Genomic DNA, 22,975 nt, shown 5'->3' on the forward strand with positions numbered 1-22,975 from the left:
TTACAAACGTGTTCTCCCCCGACCACGTAGCTGCTCGGCAGAGTTGTAATGCCGAGACCCCTCGGGCAGCCGCCCAGGATGAGCCCACCTTCCTTGTGGAATGGGCCTTGACAGATTTAGGCTGTGGCAGGCCTGCCACAGAATGTGCAAGTTGAATTGTGCTACAAATCCAACGAGCAATCGTCTGCTTAGAAGCAGGAGCACCCAGCTTGTTGGGTGCATACAGTATAAACAGCGAGTCAGATTTTCTGACTCCAGCCGTCCTTGAAATATATATTTTCAATGCCCTGACAACGTCCAGCAACTTGGAATCCTCCAAATCGCTAGTAGCCGCAGGCACCACAATAGGCTGGTTCAGGTGAAACGCTGACACCACCTTAGGCAGAAAATGAGGACGCGTCCGCAGTTCTGCCCTGTCCGAATGGAAAATCAGATATGGGCTTTTATACGATAAAGCCGCCAATTCTGACACTCTCCTGGCTGAAGCCAGGGCCAGTAGCATGGTTACTTTCCATGTAAGATATTTCAAATCCGCCGATTTGAGTGGCTCAAACCAATGGGATTTGAGAAAATCCAAAACTACATTAAGGTCCCACGGAGCCACTGGGGGCACAACCGGGGGCTGTATATGTAGTACTCCTTTTACAAAAGTCTGGACTTCAGGAACTGAAGCCAATTCTTTCTGGAAGAAAATCGACAGGGCCGAAATTTGAACCTTAATGGACCCCAACTTGAGGCCCATAGACAATCCTGTTTGCAGGAAATGTAGGAATCGACCCAATTGAAATTCCTCCGTGGGGGCCTTCCTGGCCTCACACCACGCAACATATTTTCTCCAAATGCGGTGATAATGTTGTGCAGTCACCTCCTTCCTGGCTTTTACCAGTGTAGGAATGACCTCTTCCGGAATGCCTTTTTCCCTTAGAATTCGGCGTTCAACCGCCATGCCGTCAAACGCAGCCGCGGTAAGTCTTGGAATAGACACAGTCCCTGCTGAAGCAGGTCCCGTCTTAGAGGTAGAGGCCACGGATCTTCCGTGAGCATCTCCTGAAGTTCCGGGTACCAAGTTCTTCTTGGCCAATCCGGAGCCACGAGTATCGTTCTTACTCCCCTTTGCCGTATAATTCTCAGTACTTTTGGTATGAGAAGCAGAGGAGGAAACACATACACTGACTGGAACACCCACGGCGTTACCAGAGCGTCCACAGCTATTGCCTGAGGGTCTCTTGACCTGGCGCAATACCTGTCCAGTTTTTTGTTGAGGCGAGACGCCATCATGTCCACCTTTGGTTTTTCCCAACGGTTCACAATCATGTGGAAGACTTCTGGATGAAGTCCCCACTCTCCCGGGTGTAGATCGTGTCTGCTGAGGAAGTCTGCTTCCCAGTTGTCCACTCCCGGAATGAACACTGCTGACAGTGCTATCACATGATCTTCCGCCCAGCGAAGAATCCTTGCAGCTTCTGCCATTGCTCTCCTGCTTCTTGTGCCGCCCTGTCTGTTTACGTGGGCGACTGCCGTGATGTTGTCCGACTGGATCAACACCGGCTGACCCTGAAGCAGGGGTTTTGCCAGGCTTAGAGCATTGTAAATCGCTCTTAGCTCCAGTATATTTATGTGAAGAGACATCTCCAGGTTTGACCATACTCCCTGGAAGTTTCTTCCCTGTGTGACCGCTCCCCAGCCTCTCAGACTGGCATCCGTGGTCACCAGGACCCAGTCCTGTATGCCGAATCTGCGGCCCTCTAACAGATGAGCACTCTGCAACCACCACAGAAGAGACACCCTTGTCCGTGGCGACAAGGTTATCCGCTGATGCATCTGCAGATGCGATCCGGACCATTTGTCCAGCAGATCCCACTGAAAAGTTCGTGCGTGGAATCTGCCGAATGGAATCGCTTCGTAAGAAGCCACCATCTTTCCCAGGACTCTTGTGCATTGATGCACAGACACTTTCCCTGGTTTTAGGAGGTTCCTGACAAGTTCGGATAACTCCTTGGCTTTCTCCTCCGGAAGAAACACCTTTTTCTGAACCGTGTCCAGAATCATTCCCAGGAACAGCAGACGTGTCGTCGGGGTCAATTGAGATTTTGGAAAATTCAGAATCCACCCGTGCTGTTGCAGCACTATTTGGGTTAGTGCTACTACGTCCCCCAGCTGTTCCCTGGACCTTGCCCTTATCAGGAGATCGTCCAAGTAAGGGATAATTAATACGCCTTTTCTTCGTAGAAGAAACATCATTTCGGCCATTACCTTGGTAAAGACCCGAGGTGCCGTGGACAATCCAAACGGCAGCGTCTGAAACTGATAATGACAGTTTTGCACCACGAACCTGAGGTACCCTTGATGTGAAGGGCAAATTGGGACATGCAGGTAAGCATCCTTGATGTCCAGGGACACCATAAAGTCCCCTTCTTCCAGATTCGCTATCACTGCTCTGAGTGACTCCATCTTGAACTTGAATTTTTGTATGTACAGGTTCAAAGATTTCAGATTTAGAATAGGTCTTACCGAGCCGTCCGGCACCACAAATAGTGTGGAATAATACCCCTTTCCCTGTTGTAGGAGGGGTACCTTGACTATCACCTGCTGAGAATACAGCTTGTGAATGGCTTCCAATACCGTCGCCCTGTCTGAGGGAGACGTTGGCAGAGCAGACTTTAGGAACCGGCGAGGGAGACTTCTCGAATTCCAACCTGTAACCCTGAGATATTATCTGCAGGATCCAGGGGTCCACCTGTGAGTGAGCCCACTGTGCGCTGAAATTCTTGAGTCGACCCCCCACCGCCCCTGAGTCCGCTTGTAAAGCCCCAACGTCATGCTGAGGGCTTTGCAGAAGCCGGGGGGGGCTTCTGCTCCTGGAAAGAAGTTGCTTGGTGCACTCTCTTACCCTTTCCTTTGCCTCGGGGCAAATATGACTGTCCTTTCGCCCGCTTGTTCCTATAGGAACGAAAGGACTGCGGCTGAAAAGACGGTGTCTTTTTCTGTTGGGAGGGGACCTGAGGTAAAAAGGTGGATTTCCCGGCTGTTGCCGTGGCCACCAAATCCGATAGACCGACCCCAAATAATTCCTCCCCCTTATACGGCAATACTTCCATATGCCGTTTGGAATCCGCATCACCTGACCATTGTCGCGTCCATAAACTTCTTCTGGCAGATATGGACATCGCACTTACTCTCGATGCCAGAGTGCAAATATCCCTCTGTGCATCTCGCATATATAGAAATGCATCCTTTAAATGCTCTATAGTCAGTAAAATACTGTCCCTATCCAGGGTATCAATATTTTCAGTCAGGGAATCCGACCAAACCACCCCAGCACTGCACATCCATGCAGAGGCGATGGCTGGTCGCAGTATAACACCAGTATGAGTGTATATACTTTTCAGGGTAGTTTCCAGCCTCCTATCTGCTGGATCCTTGAGGGCGGCCGTTTCAGGAGACGGTAACGCCACTTGTTTTGATAAGCGTGCGAGCGCCTTATCCACCCTAGGGGGTGTTTCCCAGCGCGCCCTAACCTCTGGCGGGAAAGGATATAATGCCAATAACTTCTTTGAAATTAGCAGTTTTCTATCGGGGTTAACCCACGCTTCATCACACACTTCATTCAATTCGTCTGATTCAGGAAAAACTACAGGTAGTTTTTTCAGACCCCACATAATACCCCTTTTTGTGGTACATGCAGTATCAGAGATATGTAAAGCCTCCTTCATTGCCGTGATCATATAACGTGTGGCCCTACTGGAAAATACGTTTGTTTCTTCACCGTCGACACTAGATTCGGTGTCCGTGTCTGGGTCCGTGTCGACCGACTGAGGTAAAGGGCGTTTTACAGCCCCTGACGGTGTCTGAAAAGCCTGTACAGGTACCAACTGGTTTTCCGGCCGTCTCATGTCGTCAACTGATTTTTGTAATGTGCTGACATTATCACGTAATTCCATAAATAAAGCCATCCATTCCGGTGTCGACTCCCTAGGGGGTGACATCACCATTACCGGCAATTGCTCCGCCTCCACACCAACATCGTCCTCATACATGTCGACACACACGTACCGACACACAGCAGACACACAGGGAATGCTCTTATCGAAGACAGGACCCCACTAGCCCTTTGGGGAGACAGAGGGAGAGTTTGCCAGCACACACCCAAGCGCTATAAATATATAGGAACAACCCTATAGAAGTGTTGTCTCCCTTATAGCAGCTTAATATATATCAAAAACGCCTAAAAAACTGCCCCCCCCCCCCTCTCTTTTTTACCCTGTTTCTGTAGTGCAGTGCAGGGGAGAGTCCTGGGAGCCTTCCTCGCAGCGGAGCTGAGCAGGAAAATGGCGCTGTGTGCTGAGGAGATAGGCCCCGCCCCCTATTTCGGCGGGCTCTTCTCCGGAGTTTGTGAGACCTGGCAGGGGTTAAATACATCCATATAGCCCCAAGGGGGCTGATGTATTTTTTAGCCAGAACAAGGTATTCTCATTGCTGCCCAGGGCGCCCCCTGCAGCGCCCTGCACCCTCCGTGACCGCTGGTGTGAAGTGTGTGACAACAATGGCGCACAGCTGCAGTGCTGTGCGCTACCTCATGAAGACTGAAAAGTCTTCTGCCGCCGGTTTCTGGACCTCTTCGCTTTTCGGCATCTGTAAGGGGGTCGGCGGCGCGGCTCCGGGACCGGACTCCATGGCTGGGCCTGTGTTCGATCCCTCTGGAGCTAATGGTGTCCAGTAGCCTAAGAAGCCAATCCATCCTGCACGCAGGTGAGTTCACTTCTTCTCCCCTAAGTCCCTCGTTGCAGTGAGCCTGTTGCCAGCAGGACTCACTGAAAATAAAAAACCTAAAAACTTTTTCTAAGCAGCTCTTTAGGAGAGCCACCTAGATTGCACCCTGCTCGGACGGGCACAAAAACCTAACTGAGGCTTGGAGGAGGGTCATAGGGGGAGGAGCCAGTGCACACCACCTGATCCTAAAGCTTTATTTTTGTGCCCTGTCTCCTGCGGAGCCGCTAATCCCCATGGTCCTGACGGAGTCCCCAGCATCCACTAGGACGTTAGAGAAATGCAGCTATGCATTCTTGACATCCAGGGATACCAGGAACGCCCCCTCCTCCAGACTTGCTATCAGTGCTCTCAGCGATTCCATCTTGAATTTGAACACTCAAAGATAAGGGTTCAGGGATTTGATGAACAGGATCGATGTACAGAGCCGTCCAGTTTCGGGACTACAAAGAGGCTTTAATAATACACAATTCCTTAATAGCCTCACTCATGAAGTTTGCAGCATCTTGGATATGTTGAAGTAGTGTAACTAATACTCCTGAGGTAGTGTATGCAACCCTTTTAAAATAATATCAGACCAATTGACCATGGCTCTGGAAATCCAGCCGCACACTATGGTAGGGCGTTGGGCTACATCTGCTGCAGAATAAATAGACTTAAGAGTGGTCTCCATTTTGCGATCGGCAAGCTCTTCGAGAGAAATGGCCCCAGGTACAGGTAGTACAATTTCACGTGACAGCCTGGACACAGACGTATCCACTGACGGGGGGTTTTCCCGATTTTTCTATCCTCTATAGGAAACGGGAAGGAATTTAGTACCCGTTTAGGAGTGACAAATTTTTGTCAGGATTTAACCTCACAGCCTTTGCCAGAGAATCTAATTCCTTAGAAACTGGGAAATTTGAAGAGGATTTTGGTTTTTACGTTAAAATGCAACTCCTCTATAGGTTCTGCTTCCTTATCAGGAATATTGAGAACCTCCCTAATAGCAAAAATTAGGGCCTCAACTCCCGGGGACAAGGTACTATCCGCATCCGTCCCTAACTCATCCTCATCTAATTCTGGTAATTCAGAATCAGAGTCAGACAGCAATATCTGTGGGAGAGTGCATTTATGAGAGACCAACGGAGGAGCTGAGAAGCTTATGAATGAATTTAGACTAGATCAAAGGCGCCACAAATTCAAACAGAGCTGATAGCTAAAATAAACAAAATTCATACATCACATAAGTCCACGTGGAATCTTCAATTATTTCTTTCCATGGGAAAATCACAGAAATTGCTCCAAATTCACATGAAAAATACAAATTATGAAAAGAACAATGGGTAATATTGTTTTTAAGAGTTTAAATAGTCCCGTGATGCAATTGGAAAGGAAATCCTGGTGTGATGTTCTCCTTGATAGAAAGATAGGGATAGTTGCTCGCCACCAATTTGATAGAAGCTATAAACGTACCAAGACTCACACAATCAAAGAGAGGAACATATACGTAGCAGTTTCTTTAACGCTTCACTCAGTTTTCACATATACTTATAACTTTTTCTATTGGTACAGATGCATACCCCAGTCACCTGATAGTGTGGTTAAGTCCACATATAAAGGTTTCTTTTCCACACGAGGTGTAGGTTTATAAAAACTTTAACATTTTTCAACAAAAAAGGATTTTATATAAAAAAAGTTTAAAAGTAACACATAGGCACACTTCACTTTTTATGATCCAGCAAACAGTATAACAATACGGGTATATATCACGGACCTACTCCGGCTGTACTTCCGGAGGATCTCCCTGCGAGCCCTCCGATAGGCCATCATTTTCCCCTGGTTGCTGGCGAGCAAGGCGAGGAGAGGGAGCTCCCCAAGGGAATAGGGGTAATCCCTGGCAGCCATAATACTGTATGCTGTACAGTCCTTAACCGCAATGAGCGTCTCAGACGTCGTGCGTTCCAGGCATCCCAGGTTGTTAAGTCAGTTCCCCTTGGCTTTGATTATGCCTTTTCTTTGAACACGGTATTTTCCATTGCCTCGCATTACCCCCATCCCACTTCCCCTTCCCCCCTGGGATCCTGCACAGTTCATGCAGTAGACAGGGAGGGAGTTCAGATCAGGTTACAAGACATGTGCAACAGTACACTGTGTAGGAAAATCACATAGAGCACTGCAGTCGCGTTGATACTGTGTAGATGTGTAAATGGAATAGTAGCAGTGATCCCTTCTCATTAAGTACAACACAGATTCTCTAACGCCGACTATCTACAGTACTGTGTTGCTCGAACACTTAGTTGAGTCAGAATACACAAAGTTATATTTACTGGTACTGTACATCAACGGGTGCTCATTACCGCTGTGTATTGTACAGTATATAGCGGAATGAGTCGCTCCTGCAGATTTACTCTGATTTATGTGAAACCCTTCCATTGACTGTATTACAAAGAAAAAAATTATAAAGTGAATGTCTCGGGAACACACACACAAAAAAAAAAAAGGTTGGGAATCGAACCCGGGACTCTCAGCGTGGGAGGCGGGAGCCTTCATCGCTAGCCCACGACACTTCATTAAAGATTCACAAGTTCATGTGTAAAAGTACCGCAAAGAGCGATTCCTTCCCATTGGTGTTGGTTTATGCCTTAGGGGACTCGGACGCTCATATTTCAAAAGCATGGTATGTAGTGCACTGTACATACTTTAAAGTCAATGAGCTACATTGTTCCTTTCACACATTAGTTGTGTCTGCATACGCAAGTGTTTTAACATGTTCGTTTGTGTCTGTATTAATTATTTTTTTAACTCTCTCCGTCAGACCATTAGTCACCATCTATTAACATTACAGTCGTCACTGACCATTTGCAGAGCTTGTAGATCAATCCGCCGCTATTCGAGCTAAAGTACTGGATTATTGGCGCATTAGCCAACCAGTGGTGGTGATGTGTATTGCATGCTAAGTATCTAGTCGTGCCTCAACGCGCCTGTCCGTGATTAAACTCAGCAACCTAAGCTATCGCCTAGGTGTGACTAACCTCCGTCTAGGCGCAGAAAGAGCCAAGATAACGGAGGACCCATCTGTACTATTGTAGAAAACACAGAGTCAAGGGAGAAAAACACAGTGCAGTATTATAGAAACAGCACACTTATTCTAGACAACCCTGAATGGAGTGACACAGAGAAGATTGGACCAGCACACAATACCTCAGGCAGAGAAGCGCCCCGCCGGGTATATATATTATGTGTAATTTACCTCACAGTGGTGAAACCGCTGATACTGCGCTCCCCCCTTCACTATAAACCCCTGGTATCAGTTATCGTTGGTGATACAGTGGGTTCTGTGGAGGAGCAGCCGCCCGCATGCAGCCTGTACAGCAACTGCAGCAGCAGGAAATGGCGCCTCAGAGCCTCTGGCCCCGCTCTCCGGGAAGCCCCGCCCCCGTAATGGCACACGGTCCCTCTAAGTTACTTATACTGGCATCTCCTTAATATAACTGCAAACAAGTGTGGAATCCCTCTTATTTATGTAATCTTCAGTGTGGGTACTCAGTGGGCACCACAGTCCGTAGCTGGGTGATCACTGTCCTTCATGGTGCCATTTGCGCCGGGGATCCGATAACAGGGCCCCTAGCGAATAACTCACCGCACCACGTTTTTGGCAACTGTTAGGGGTGGCGGCATGCTGTCGGCGTTCTCTCAAACCCGAGGGGTATGAGATCACCACCTCAGGAGATCAGTGCCCTGTCAGTGGGGATACGAGCGATTAACTCTAAGGAAGTTGGTTCGGTCCCCCCCCCCCCCCCCTAAGTCCCACAATGCAGGCAGACTGGTTGCCAACCAGTGCTGCCTGAAAATAGTAAACTAAAATAAATTTCTGAAGAAAACTCTCTGGAGAGCAACAGAATGCACCCAGCTCCTTGGGCACATTTTTCTAAACAGAGTCTGCTAGGAGGGGCATAAAGGTGAGGAGCCAGCATACACTATTAACTTCTTAAAGTGCCAGGCTCCAGTGGACCCGATCTATACCCCATGGTAATCTTCAGTTCCCAGTATCCACTAGGACGTTAGAGAAAAACTAGGTACACAAATTGTGCATCCAGTATGAACCAGTGCAAACGCTTATTGGTAATGTGGTAAAATATTTAGCTTTTCTCACACTTTGCTTTCTAACTTAGCTTCTTGGTCCTGACTGTATGAGAATGCAGAGTAAATGTTTCAGAAGAACTCGCATAAGCCTTTAAGATCCACTGCTCTTACTATACAAAGGAGTGTTCTAGATACTCATTAAAACAAGCATCCACTGAAACCATTATGATAAATATGAAAAGTCTCTTTAAAATTTCACAAACAAAACCCCATCCCCAGTTTATCCTCATCTAGTAAGTAGTAATCCCCTGCTTATGCTAACACTCATCTCAAAATCAAACAACTTTAATATTCAAAGCTCGGGATTAAAAAAGAAATAAATTGTAGAAACGGATAACGTGAAATAACACAGGGAGCGTCTTTAACAAGCTGTGCTGCAAAAGGGGTGTGAATTATAAATATTTTCAATAGGAAAAGCAAGTCTGTCTATATATCAGTGACGGTCTGCTTGTGGTTTACATTTTCCTTTATAAAAGCACCAGGCTCCAAATACAGAAACCTGCTGCTGAGAAATGACCAAGCATGGAGGACACATTTAATCTAACATCCCAGTTAGTCATTTCCTGTTTTGGGAGGCAAACAAACATTAACTGAAGGAAGCATGCGAGTTTCTCATACATTTTCATAACATTTTTATGTGGTAAAAGCACACAGATAAATAAGTCATATGATATGATGCATATGAACAACAGCACATTATAAGGGTCATGCAATATCCACTCTAGCATAAAAACTGAAGTGTGGGCCTGATTCCGATATGCAAAGAATTGCACAGCCGCAGGAGGGCAGCTGTGCAATACTGTCCAAATAAAATGAAAACGCAACAGGAGCAGTCTGTAGGAAATAGACATCTCTACAGGCATCTGAGATCCGAATGCTGCAATCAAAGATGTAGCATAGGATCATCATCGCAACCATGAGACGCAAGGGTCGCAGCCCTAGACTAGTCCGTGCAAGCCAAAGTGTATGCACACTGGTTGCCAGAAAATGGTCAGTGGGTTCCAAGTAGTTGACGCCCCCGTTCTAAAGGACGCTAGCCATTACCCCGTAACGCCCCTCCCAACGCTGTAGCATATCAATCAAGTCAGGCTCTGTGATTGTTTCCTAAAGTGTCTGCTATAAAATAAGGTACTTACATCATCAATAAAGATGTGCGTGAACTCTACTAAACTCTTGGCACCTACTATTTTCTGCAAAAGAACGCCTGTTGTCACATAAATCAAATGCGTGTCAGTTGTTGCTTTTTTCTCCAGTCCCACCTGTAAGCAAGGCAAGAATTAACATAACATTAGTGTGCACGTTATAGTGAAGACTTCTGTTATTGAATACAATCTACCCCTTATTATTATTATTATTCCTGACCTAAAGAGGACCTTTAAAAACTGGTGTCAAGTAGTGAATATCAGGGAGGCATAACAGAAAACAGTACGGTGCACTTTTACTTAATATAAAAAAAAAAAAAAAAATTCTGTAAGGTACACTGGATTCCACAGGTAACAACATCGGGGTGTAGAGTTGGATCTTGATCCGAGGCACCAACAGGCTAAAGCTATGACTGTTCCCAGGATGCATTACACCGCCTCCTCTATAACCCCGTCTCCAGGGACTGGAGCTCAGTTTTGTTAACCAGTCCTATGCAGTAGCACGTAAAAGACGGTAGATGTTAGTCACACAGAACCACATTCTCACGACAGGAGACGGGACTAGCAGCTAATGCCATACAAACCCAAAGAAGCCAAGTGTGTCAGCGTGGGCGACCTGTGGAATCCAGTGTACCTCGCAGAAAGAGATTTAACTATGGTAAGTCTACCATAAATCTCTTTTTCTTCAGCGGGGAACACTGGTATTTCACAGGGAACAACATCGGGAATGTCCTAAAGCAGTTCCTTATGGGAGGGAACGCACTGAAGCGGGTACAAGAACCCGGCATCCAAAGGAAGCATCCAGGGAGGCGTAAGTATCAAAGGCATAAAACCTGATGAACGTGTTCACAGAGGACCACGTAGCCGCCTTGTACAATTGTTCAGCGGACGCACCTCGGCGGGCCGCCCAAGAAGTTCCAACAGACCAGGTACAATGGGCTTTGATAGCAGCAGGAGAAGGAAGTCCAGCCTGTGCATAAGCTTGTGCAATCACCATTCTAATTTACCTGGCCAAGGTTTGCTAATTTACAGGCCAGCCACGTTTGTGAAAACCAAAAAGTACAAAAAGAGATCTGACCTCCTGAGGGAGGCAGTCCTCTCTACATAAATACGGAGAGCCCGTACCACATCCAAAGACCGCTCTTTGGAGGACAAACCAGAAGATATAAAGGCCAGAACCACAATCTCTTGGTTAAAATGAAAAGAGGATACCACCTTAGGTAGATAACCAGGGCGAGTTCGAAGAACTGCCCGGTCACGGTGAAAAATCAGAAAGGGTGGACAACAGGTCAAGGTGCCTAAGTCAGACACCCTTCTAGCAGAGGCAATAGCCAGTAAAATCACGACCTTAAGTGTAAGACTTTTAAGATCCACAGACTCAAATGGTTCAAATGGAGACTCTTGTAGGGCATTTAAGCAACAGACAGTTCCCATACAGCCACAGGAGGGACATAGGGAGGCTAAATCCCTAAAACGCCCTGAGTGAAAGTATGAACGTCAGGAATAGACGTAATTTTCCTCTGAAACCACACAAACAAGGCAGATACTGTATATGAACCTTGAGGAAGGCCAGATGATGGCCTAAATCTAGGCCTTGCTGCAGAAAGGCCAAAAGTCTAGAAGGACTGAACGAATAGGCATCATAAATCTTAGCAGCACACCATGCGAAATAAAAGTTCCAGACCATGTAATAAATCCGTGCGGAAGCCTGATTGCGGGCCTTTAACATACTGTAGTTTGAATAACAACCTCGGAGAATCCCTTTGACCTCAGGAGTGAATCTTCAAGAGCCACGCCGTCAAAGCAAGTCTGGCCAGGTCCGGATAAACACAAGAGCCCTGATCGAGGTGGTCTGGGCATTGAGGAAGTAGAAGAGGACACTATCGATAGACCCTGCAGGTCTAAGAACCAATGCCGTCTGGCCCACGCTGGAGCGATTAGAAGTAGTATTCCATTTTCTTGCTTAACTTCCGTAGAACCCTGGGCAGGAGTGACACTGGAGGGAACACTTATGGCAGCCGAAAATTCCATGGAATTGCCAGTGCGTCCACAAACGCTGCTTGAGCATCCCTTGTCCTTTTGCTCCGAAGACCGGAACCTTGTGATTGTGTCGAGACTCCATCAGGTCTACATCGGGTAGGCCGTATTTGTCCACTAGGAGTTGAAAGACTTCTGGATGAAGACTCCACTTTCCGGCATGAACGTCCTGATAACTGAGGAAATCCGCTTCCCAGTTGAGGACTCCGGGGATAAACACTGTAGATATTGCTGGCAAACGGCATTAAGCCCAAATGAGGATTTTTGATACTTCCAGCATTGCCATGCGGCTTCGAGTGCCACCTTGATGGCGTTGTCGGACTGTACTTGAACAGGCCTGTTCTGTACTAGAGGCAGGGCCCGTGTCAATGCATTGAACACTGCCTGCAATTGCATAATGATTCCTCCCTGGTTCACCGACCCTGGAGATAGTGTTGTTCCAACACTGCGCCCCACCCCCGCAGGCTGGCATCCGTTGTCAGGAGGTTGAAGATCCAGAAGGGACGGCCCCTGATCAACTGTTGGTCCTGTAGCCACCAGCTTAGCGACAGAAGAACCTCCGGAGTCAAGAAGATCATTTGAGACCTGATCCTGAGGCATGCCGTCCCACTTGGAAAGGATTAACCCTCTGCAGAGGGCGGGAGTTAAATTGAGCGTAGTCTACCATGTCTAAAGCAGACACCATGAGGTCTAGTACTTGCATCCCCGACTGTATCGACACTCTTGGGCGAGGGAGGAAATATCTGGTCCTGTCCTGAAGTTTCAGGACTTTCTCTGGAGACAGAAACAATCATTGGCTGTGTGTGTCCAGTAGTGCCCCCAGGTGCACCATACTCCGAGCAGGGACCAGCGAGGACTTCTTTCAGTTGATGAGCCACCCGTGGGCATCTAGCAACTGGACCATCAGTTCCAGATGACTGAGGAGAACCTCTTGGGAGTTCGCCAGGATCAGCAAGTCGTCCAGATATGGCAGGATCCTGATACCCTGACAGCGGAGAAGAGCCTTCATCACGGCCATGACCTTGGTGAAGATCCGACGGGCCGTGGCCAATCCAAAAGGCAGTGCCTGGAATGATAACGAAGGTTGCCAATAGCAAACCGCAGATATTGCTGATGCGACATGGCAATAGGTATGTGCAGGTAAACATCCTGTATGTCCAGGGTAACCATATAGTCGTCGAGTTCCATGGCCAGCACTATAGAGCGCAGAGTTTCCATACGGAATTTGGATACTCTCACAAACTTGTTCAATGATTTGAGGTTGAGTATAGGCCTGGAGGACCCATTTGGCTTCGGAACTAGAGACAGAGGTATCGGCACTACCACTCCTGTATCCAGGAGGGATTGTACAAGTGTAGAGCTTGCTCTTTTAACGGATCCGCAGGGATAACAGTTGTGCAAAACTGGTGAGGGGGACGTCTCTTTACCCGTGAGAGACAACTTCCCGCACCCAGGCGTCCGAATTGGTCTTTAACAAGACCTGGGCGAACCGCAGAAGTTGGCCTCCCACCCTGGGGTCCCCCAGGGGGAGGCCCGCCCCGTCATGCAGCAGGCTTGTCTTGTTTTGAAGCAGGCTGACGGGCGGCCCGTAGATTTAGGCTTAGTGGTTTTGGAAGCACGAGTGAATGAAAGGTGGTACTCTTAGCCTTCGGAGCAGAAGGATTAGTATTTGGGAGACACGCAGACAATCTTGTTCAGATCCTCCCCAAATAGGACGTCTCCTTTAAAAGGGTCATGATAGACGTAGTAGATGCCTTTGCCGCCATTACACCTGGCGTCTCGTGAATATAGTGGGAGGCTGTGGTAATATAAGACAGATATTGTCTGGCAGTGTCAGAAAAATCCTGAGGCAGCTCATCCTCAATTGCCTGAACACATGCTTCAATTCCTTTCGCAGCCCAGAGGCTGCCTTTGTGGGTCTATGTACTGCACCAGTAAGAGAAAAAGACTTCAGACATCCCTCCACACGCTTATCCGTCGGTTACTTCAGTGAGGTGACAGTGGTGACAGGCAGAGTAGATGACACCACAAGACGGGCGACATGAGAGTCCACCGGCAGTGAAGTTTCCCACTTGTTAATCAACTCTGCAGGGACAGAATAACGAGCTAGCATCTTTTTAGACAGACCAGGATTCCTGACATATGTCAATTAAATGGTCAATGTGGTAAGACTACTTTGAACTTATCAGGTTTCTTAAGGGCCCTACACACTGGGCGATAATGCTGAAAGATATGAACGATCTCGTTCATTAATGTGGAGGCACCAACGATGAACGAAGCGCGGCCCGCGTTGTTTCATCGTTGCTTGCCCTGTCGCTTGTGCATGCAAGCCAATATGGAAGATCTTGTCCATATTTGTCTGCAATGCTATGGAGCCGGCTGACAAGGGGAGTGAAGAAACATAACTCCCCCGTCACTGCCCCCCTGCCGCCGGGTCGGCCGTATCCGCCGTCGGGCAGATCAACAAATGTGTAAGGCCCATTAGACGCAGTAGTAGGCTCAATGTCATCATCTATTTGAAGAATTAGCTTAATAGCCTCCACTAGGTCAGGAACATCAGCCTGGGTTGTAGATTTCTCATCAGAAGTAACTGTATCAGTGTCTGACGGATCAGTATATTCCCCATCCTCATCGGAAGAATTATCCAAAATATTAGTGGATTGTGAGCAAGAAACGGGCCGTTTAGATGACCACTTGGCCCCAGAGGGGCGTGGGGTAGACTTATGTCTAACCAAAGATTGATTTAATTGTTGTAATTGGGTAGAAAGAGTATCCGCCCAGGGCGGATTAACTACAGGGACAATATGTGGCTGCAATGGCACAGGAGGTCCCAAAGGGGGCATAAGACGTGTCACAAGTGTAGTCAGCATACTTGAGAACGCTGCTGGGGTAGGGGCTACAGGTCAGCGCCTTATCCCCTATGCTGGTCCAAACCACCGGGTACTGTGGAGCCTATATATAAAGGATTTTAGTAAATACGACCTGTGCTACCTTGCCCTGGTGGATATAGTGGGGTCCCTGTGCAGTACAGTGTCCACGCCAGCAGCACGGTCCGTGTCCTGGAACCGCGATTAACCTGCGGATCCCACCGGGGGGACCCTCTTACCTCCTCCATGATGTGCAGCCAGGCAATCCTGGAGAGTGTCAGCGGTGGTGTGCCTGATGACCGGTACGCCTCCGCTGCAAGTACCCGGGAACCCGGCAGCGGGAGTATGCAGCGCTGCTGTGGTGGTGTTGGAGCCGCAGCACAGCATGTCAGACTGACTTAAATAGTGCTGTGGCTCTTGAAGTCTTCTTAAAAAGCTCTTTTCGGGGATGCCTGACGCAGCCCCATCTGTTAGGTGACCTGCACTGCAGGCACCAACTTACAAACAGAGCTCCAGTGCCTGGAGGCGTGGTTATAGAGGAGGCGGTGCAATGCATCCTAGGAACAGTCAAAGCTTTAGCCTGTTGGTGCCTCGGATCAAGATCCAACTCTGCACCCCGACGTTATTCCCTGCGGAATACCAGTGTACCCCGCTGCAGGAAAAAAAAAAAACCACACACACCAAACCCACACAAAAAAACATTCACTGAGGTTTGTGCCCCCTTATAAACACAACTCCATTTAGAGGAGTCTCAAAATAATTTTTTCTTAAATGATAACACTTACCTGATAACCCACTAAACCACTCAGTGGCCAGTTTCTCTCCTTGCTGATCCATGTGGCAATGCTGCATGCAGCGATCTTCCTGGGCTGTGTCACCACAATGTTACAGTATGTAGAGCGCTGCATGTGGTAATCCAGGACATACTGTGGCAGTTGTGTACTTTTCCCACTGCCTGTGGCACCATGTATAACCAAAACTGAATTGTTCTTAATTTGAGTAATCAGCTGTAAATATAAAACACTGTATAACTATAAAAACACTGCATAACTATATGTTTTAATTAACCTGGTTCCTATAATTACCAGGCACATGTGAGGCAAACACACCTAATCCAGTTAATGAGTTGAACAGGTTTTGACACACACTATTCCAGATTCAGATGTGGTTGGTGTTGCTATCACTGCTGCTTACATGGAAAGAGCACTAATATGAAGCAGTAGGCGTCACACATCATGCTTGCATTAGTGATCCCAGTTGCTTCTTAGGACACAGCATTGGGACACATAATTTGCAACACTATCGGTCGGCTGCGTGATGGGTTTACGCAAGCAGCAGCTACAACAAAGAGGCCAGGAGATCTCAGTACACTGACTGATATTCTGGCCTCGACCCTCCCCCACAACGGCGGCGACGCACCTCCGCTCAGAGAAAGTGACCATTTCCTATCCGCACCCAAACAGCATCAGACTGTCAAACTGCATCCTACAATCGCAAACTCATACTGTACTGCACATGCGCAAAGTATAGAACACTGGTAGTAACAGGACCGGGATCAGGCCCTCAGGTGACACAAACATAGATACAGCCAACACCGTTACAAAACATTCTATGCTCATCTTCTGACAAAGCTAGAACGCTGTACTAAAAAGCAGTCACACCCTATAAAGAAACTAGGCAGTGCTGCAGAAGTTAGTAGGGAGGGTCAAAAAGGAGGAGCGATGGAACCCAAAAATTGTTAGATGAAATGAGATGGTATACACACACACACACAGACAACAAGGGGAAGGCACCCCTTGCCATCCCCTTGTTGTATAATGAAGTATAATGGAATAAACTTGTGCCTAGGCTACACAAACAAGTGAACATGGGCCAAATCAGGGGAGTTGAGGAATCCTGAGTATAGGCAACATGCTAGCTACAATTAAATAATATTTATTTCACTCTTGAATGATGCAACTTGGAAGGACATGTCCAATACGTACATAAACTATTACTATATGCAGAGTTTAAAACATTGTATATTAGAGTTTCCTCCATCTGATACCAGCGTCACCCACAGAATTATTACAGAGTGTGTATTAATAGTGTTAATTAGCTCCTTCTTCAACATCATTACAAAAACACTTTCAGGTGCAATAATACATAAACACTGTTAGTCAATTGGCTTACATGTTTTCTGCTCTTCAATATTGGCAACAACGAATATTTGAAATTGGGGTCTGGCACGGGAATCTGTTCAAGTTCTGGCTTGTGAAAGTGAGCTGGTTAGAGGTTTTAAAGAAGAAGAAAAAGAAAAAAGGAATTTAATACCTACTGGTAATTTCTTTTCTCGTAGTCCGTAATGGATACTGGGGTGACATTAGTACCATGGGGTATAGATCAAGTCCACTGAACCTGGCACTTTAAGAAATCAGTCAGTGTGTGCTGGCTCCTCCCGTCTATGCCCCTCCTGCAGACTCGGTCTATGAAAACTGTGCCCGAGGAGATGGACATACTTTGAGAGAAGGATATAAACACAAATAGCGGTGAGGTAACGAACCAACACACAACGACAAAAATAGCAGAGCTAACCAGAACAGAGGAAAGCAACGCTAACTATAATAAAAGGATAGCAAACATGGAACAGGGAAAGCAACAGCAGACCAAACCAAACCAAGAACAATTAAACCAGGTAAGCAGGAACTCGAAGCACTGGGGTGGGTGCCCAGTATCCACTACGAACTATGAGAAAAGGAATTACCAGTAGGTATTACGTTCCTATTTTCTCTAACACCCTAGTGGATACAGGGGAGACATTAGTACCATGGGGAAGTCCCAAAGCTCCCAGAACGGGTGGGAGAGTGCTTAGATCCCTGTAAAACCGCCTGACCAAACTGAAGGTCATCAATGACCAAGGTGTCGTACTTACAGAACTTAACAAGTAGCTGCACGGCACAACTGTAAGGCCAAGACACACCGGGCAGCCGCCCAGGAAGAACCCACCGACCTTGTGGAGTGGGCGTGGATAGAATTCGGCAACGGTAATGCTGCCGAAGAATAGGCTTGTTGAATGGTAAACCTGAGCCAACGAGCAATAGTCTGGTTGCGTCATAAAGTACAAAAAGGGCCAAGGGAGTCAGACTTCCTGTGACGAGCTGCCCTCTTGACATAAATCCTCAAAGCTCTCACAACGTCTAAGGCGATGTGTCAGACAGTACCGGAACCCGTATCGGTTGATTAATGTGAAAAGCCAATACCACTTTCGGCAAAAAACTGCAGGCAAGTCCTGAGCTCCACCCTATCCTCGTGAAATATCAAATATGGGCTCTTACAGGATAAGGCCCCCAATTCTGATACACGTCTTGCAGAGGCTAAAGCCAGCAACGTCTTCCACGTTAGATATTTCAAGTCTACCCTGTGTAAGGGCTCAAACCAGTTCGACTGGAGAAAAGTCAAGACCACATTGAGATCCCACGGAGCTGTTGGAGGGACAAAGGATAGCTGAATGTGAAGAACGCCCTGCAGGAAAGTCTGTACTTCTGGGAGTACCGCTAGTTGTTTCTGGAAGAAAAGAGAGAGCCGAAATCTGAACTTTGATGGAGCCTAACCGTAGGCCCTTTCCACACCTGCTTGCAGGAAAAGCAGAAAACGGGCAAGTCGAAATTCTGCAGGAGGATTTTTTCTACCCTCGCACCACGAGACATTTCTTCCAGATACCGTGGTAAGGTTTGGACGTGACCACCTTACGGGACAGGACCATATTGGAAATAACCTTGGATGGAAGACCTTTTCTAGTTCTCACAATCAACTTCCAAGCCGTCAAAAGTAGCCACAGTAAGTCTGGATAGACAAACGGTCCTTGTTGAAGAAGGTCCTTGAGTAGCGGCAAAGGCCAGGGTTCCTCCAGAGACATGGTTAGGAGGTCCGCGTACCAGGACCATCGAGGCCGATCCGGGGCAATTAGAACTGCCTGAACTCTTGACCTTTTCAGTCTTCTTAGAACTCTTGGAATGAGAGGGATTGGAGGGAACAAGTAAACAAACTGGTTGTTCCGCGGCGCTACTATAGCATTAACTGCAGCAGCCTGCGGATCCCTCGTTCTGGAACAGTAACGACGGAGCTTCTTGTTGAGATGAGAAGCTATCAGGTCTATCTGCAGACAGCCCCACCGGTGAACCAGTTGCTGGAACACCTGAGGGTTAAGGCCCCATTCCCCCAGATGGAGGTCATGCCTGCTGAGGTAGTCCGCTTCCCAGCTGTCCACTCCTGGAATGAATATGGCGCTTGCATTGGCTTCCACCGAGAGGATTATCCTTGACACCTCTCGCATTGCGGCCCTGCTTCTTGTTCCTCCCTGTCTGTTAATGTATGCTACTGCCGTGGCGTTGTTCGACTGCACCTGGATGGCTTGATTCCGAAGGAGATAGGAGGCCTGCAGAAGTGCATTGTAAATTGCCCTGAGTTCCAGGACATTTATGGGAAGGGCAGATTCCTGACTCGACCACTTCCCCTGGAACTGGGCCCCCTGGGTCACAGCTCCCCAACCCCGGAGACTGGCATCTGTTGTCAGTAATGTCCAAGACTGGGTACTCAAAGACAAACCCTCCACAAGGTGAGAGACTTGTAGCCACCACAAAAGAGAGGTCCGTGCTTTTGGCAAGCGAGTTATACTCTGGTGCATGTGCAGGTGAGATCCTGACCACTTGTCCAGCTGGAACGGATGTGCACGAAACCTGCCGTACTGATTTGCCTCATAAGAAGCTACCATCTTGCCCAGCAATCGAATGCAAAGATGAATCGAGATTTTGCGGGGTCAGAGCACCAAGCGGATCATTGCAAGGAATACCTTCTGAGATACAGTGTCAAGGATCATTCCCAGGGACTGAATTCGCTGAGACGGTTCCAGGTGAGACTTTTGGAAATTTAGGATCCTTCCGTGGTCCGTAAGCAGGCGAGTTGTCAAGTCGATGCTGTGTAGCAGCTGTTCCCTGGACACCGCCTTTATCAGGAGATCATCCAAGTATGGGACTATGTTGACACCCATCTTGCGCAATTGCAGCATTATCTCCACCATGACGTTTGTGAATATCCTTGGAGCTGTGGAGAGACCAAAGGGTAAGGCCTGGAACTGGAAGTGATGATCCAGTACAGCAAACCGAAGGTAAGCCTGATGAGACAGCCATATTGGGATATGAAGGTATGCATCCTTGATATCCAGAGATACCAGGAACTCCCCCCTCCTCCAGACTGGAGATCACTGCCCTTAGGGAGTCCATCTTGAATTTGAACATGCAAAGATACGGGATCAGCAATTTGAAGTTCAAGATCGGCCGTACCGAGCAGTCTGGATTCGGAACCACAGAGAGACTTGAGTAAAATACCTTTGTATGCAGCGGAGGAGGTACTGGAACAATAACTCCTGTAGAAAGCAGTTTTTGAATGGCTTTTTGCAAGGTAACTCTTGCTACAGGTGAAGCTGGTAAGGCCAACTTGGAGAATCTGAGAGGAGGCTGTTCCTGAAATTCCAACCGGTGTTCTTGGGATGAGATCCCTCACCCAGGGATCCCGGCAGGACTTTGCCCACATATGGGCGAAGTGCTGAAGGTGAGCACCTACCTGGAAGTTGCCTTACTGCTGGGGAAAACTGTCACGCGGAGGGCTTTATGGATGTGGATCCGGAGGCCTGGTCCAATGCTCCAGCACCTACTGGTTTACAAGAGGGACATCTAGCAGGAGGTGCAGCAGACAGCAGATAGGTAGACTAACCTGCCGTGGCCTGTGATATCCACTTGTTTAGTTCCTCTCCAAACAAGGTATCCCATGTAAAAGGAAGGTTCTCAACACCCCTTTTGGAAACAGCATCTGCTGACCAGTGTCGCAGCCACAGGGCTCTGCGAGACCGCCATAGCCATGGCACGGCCATTAATGAGACATAACTCCTTAACTGTCTCACTTAAAAAGTTTGTAGCATCTTGGATATGCTGCAGCAGTGTAATGTTCTCATCCTGAGGTAGGGAGTCAAACTCATTATATTATCAGACCATTTAACAATGGCCCTAGAGATCCCGCCACAAGCAAAAGTGAAGCGTTGGGCTACGCCCACTGCAGTAAAGATTGATTTGAGTGAAGTCTCAATTTTGCGGTCAGCTGGGTCTTTGAGGGAGCTAGCCCCAGGTATAGGCAGTACGATATTATGTGATAGCCTGGACACTGAAGTATCCACGAACGGTGGGTTTTCCAAAACTTTCCTATCCTCAGCAGTAGAAAAGATTACTTTATCTTAAAACTTAACATTTATTAAATATACATTAAATTATGAATTAATTACCCAGACAACAGTGAAACATAAGAGTTAAAATCAGACAAACTAACATATATGTGAAACCTATAAGATAGGAAATTGTGAATAAAGAGATCCTCTCAACCCGATCGCCTATATACTGTAATTGACAGCACCCCCTTACACATCAAGCATTGTTTGATATAAAGGGAAAAGGGGTCCAAACAAGTGATGATGTGATGATGGTTCACATACATTCACAATATTGATAATATATATTGAGTGTGCAGATACCCAACTCTCGTCTATCCTCAGCAGGAAGGGTATGGAATTTAGTTACCGTTTAGGAGTAATACATTTCTTGCCAGGATTCACCCACGCCTCTTTGGAAAGGTAGTTTAATTCTTTTGAGATAGGGAAGGTGACAGAGGATTTTGGTTTCACATTAAAAAACAATTCCTCTTCTGGTTCTGTCTCCTTATCATGTATGTTGAGGACTTCTCTAATAGCATAAATCAGGGCATCAACCCCCGGGGACAGTGTATTGTCATCTTCCACCTCCAGTTCTCCCTCATCTAACTCTGGTATTAAGGTATCAGAGACAGACTGGAGCACCTGAGGGAGTGTGCGTTTGTGAAAGACCACCAGAGGGGGCCGAGTAGTTTGTATGTGGTCAACAGGATCCCCCTTTAACTTAGCACCAGTGTGAGTTCCCAGCGGGCACCGCAGCTCGGGGCCCGGTGACTGCTGCACACTAATGCCACCATTGTCACCGGGGACCCGCCAACCGGGACCCCGGTGTAGTACTCACCGCGTCTATTTGGCATCAGTTAGGGGTGGCGGCATGGTGGCGGCATGGTGCCGGCGTGGACTCACACCCTGGGGTATGAGAAACAGCACCTCAGGAGCTCAGTGTCCTGTCAGCGGAGATACGAACCATTAACTCTATATAAGGTTGGTTCAGTCCCGTCCCCCCAAGTCCCACGACGCAGGCAGACTGGTTGCCAACCAGTGCTGCCTGAAAATAATAAACTAACAAGTTCTTAAGAAAACTCTGGAGCTTCAGAGAATGCACCCGGCTCCTTGGGCAAATTTTTCTAAACTGAGTCTGCAGGAAGGGCATAGAGGGGAGGAGACGGCACACACTGACTGATTTTTTAAAGTGCCAGGCTCCAAAGGACCCGATCTATATACCATGGTACTAATGTCACCCCAATATCCACTAGGACGTTAGAGAAATAAGTGTTACTTTTTGTATTGCTGAAACATAGGGTTTGATTCAATTTAGCGCAATTTGAATAGCACCGGGAAGGAGCTCCTGGAGCTGTTCAATGTAGCGCAATGTTATGCCCGACTAGAGGATTTCTTCTCACACCCTCCTGGGTTGTGAGCAAAAATCAGACGAAAATAGACGTTATGGTAAGAACTTACCGTTGATAACGTGATTTCTCTTATGTCCACAGGTATCCACAGGATAACATTGGGATATGGTTGAGCGACAGCGGAAATAGCACCAACACGGTCACGAGCTTTCTGGCCTCCCAGGATGCATCGGGGCCTCACCATATAGTCCCGCCCACTGACTCAGTCAGATCAGTTCTTTCCACAGCGATTTAGGCAGGAGCATCAGGTAGAGACCTATTTAGGCGATAAGAACACACATGCACACCCTTCCATACAAGAGGGAAGAGGTTTAGTGATTGTCAAGATCCTCAAATCAGGTGCGTCAGGGTGGGATCCCTGTGGATACCTGTGGACATAAGAGAAATCACGTT

The 22,975-nt window shown here is 47.6% G+C and overlaps 1 protein-coding gene across 6 annotated transcripts in view; it reads right to left on the reverse strand.

The window, feature by feature from the left end:
- TDRD9 (tudor domain containing 9) overlaps positions 1-22,975 on the reverse strand; it is a 561,182-nt gene that overhangs the window by 402,479 nt on the left and 135,728 nt on the right. For 5 of the 6 annotated variants that reach the window (XM_063947438.1, XM_063947442.1, XM_063947440.1 and 2 more), the window contains exons 3-5: positions 17,111-17,202; positions 15,724-15,945; positions 10,029-10,151 (exon numbers count right to left, since the gene is read on the reverse strand). In XM_063947438.1, the coding sequence (XP_063803508.1) occupies positions 10,029-10,151; positions 15,724-15,945; positions 17,111-17,202 (437 nt within the window). The remainder of the gene's footprint in view (positions 1-10,028; positions 10,152-15,723; positions 15,946-17,110; positions 17,203-22,975) is intronic. The other variant, XM_063947439.1, reaches the window with a different exon arrangement.

Source organism: Pseudophryne corroboree, chromosome 12, assembly GCF_028390025.1.
Source record: "Pseudophryne corroboree isolate aPseCor3 chromosome 12, aPseCor3.hap2, whole genome shotgun sequence".
NCBI classification, from domain to species: Eukaryota; Metazoa; Chordata; class Amphibia; order Anura; family Myobatrachidae; genus Pseudophryne; species Pseudophryne corroboree.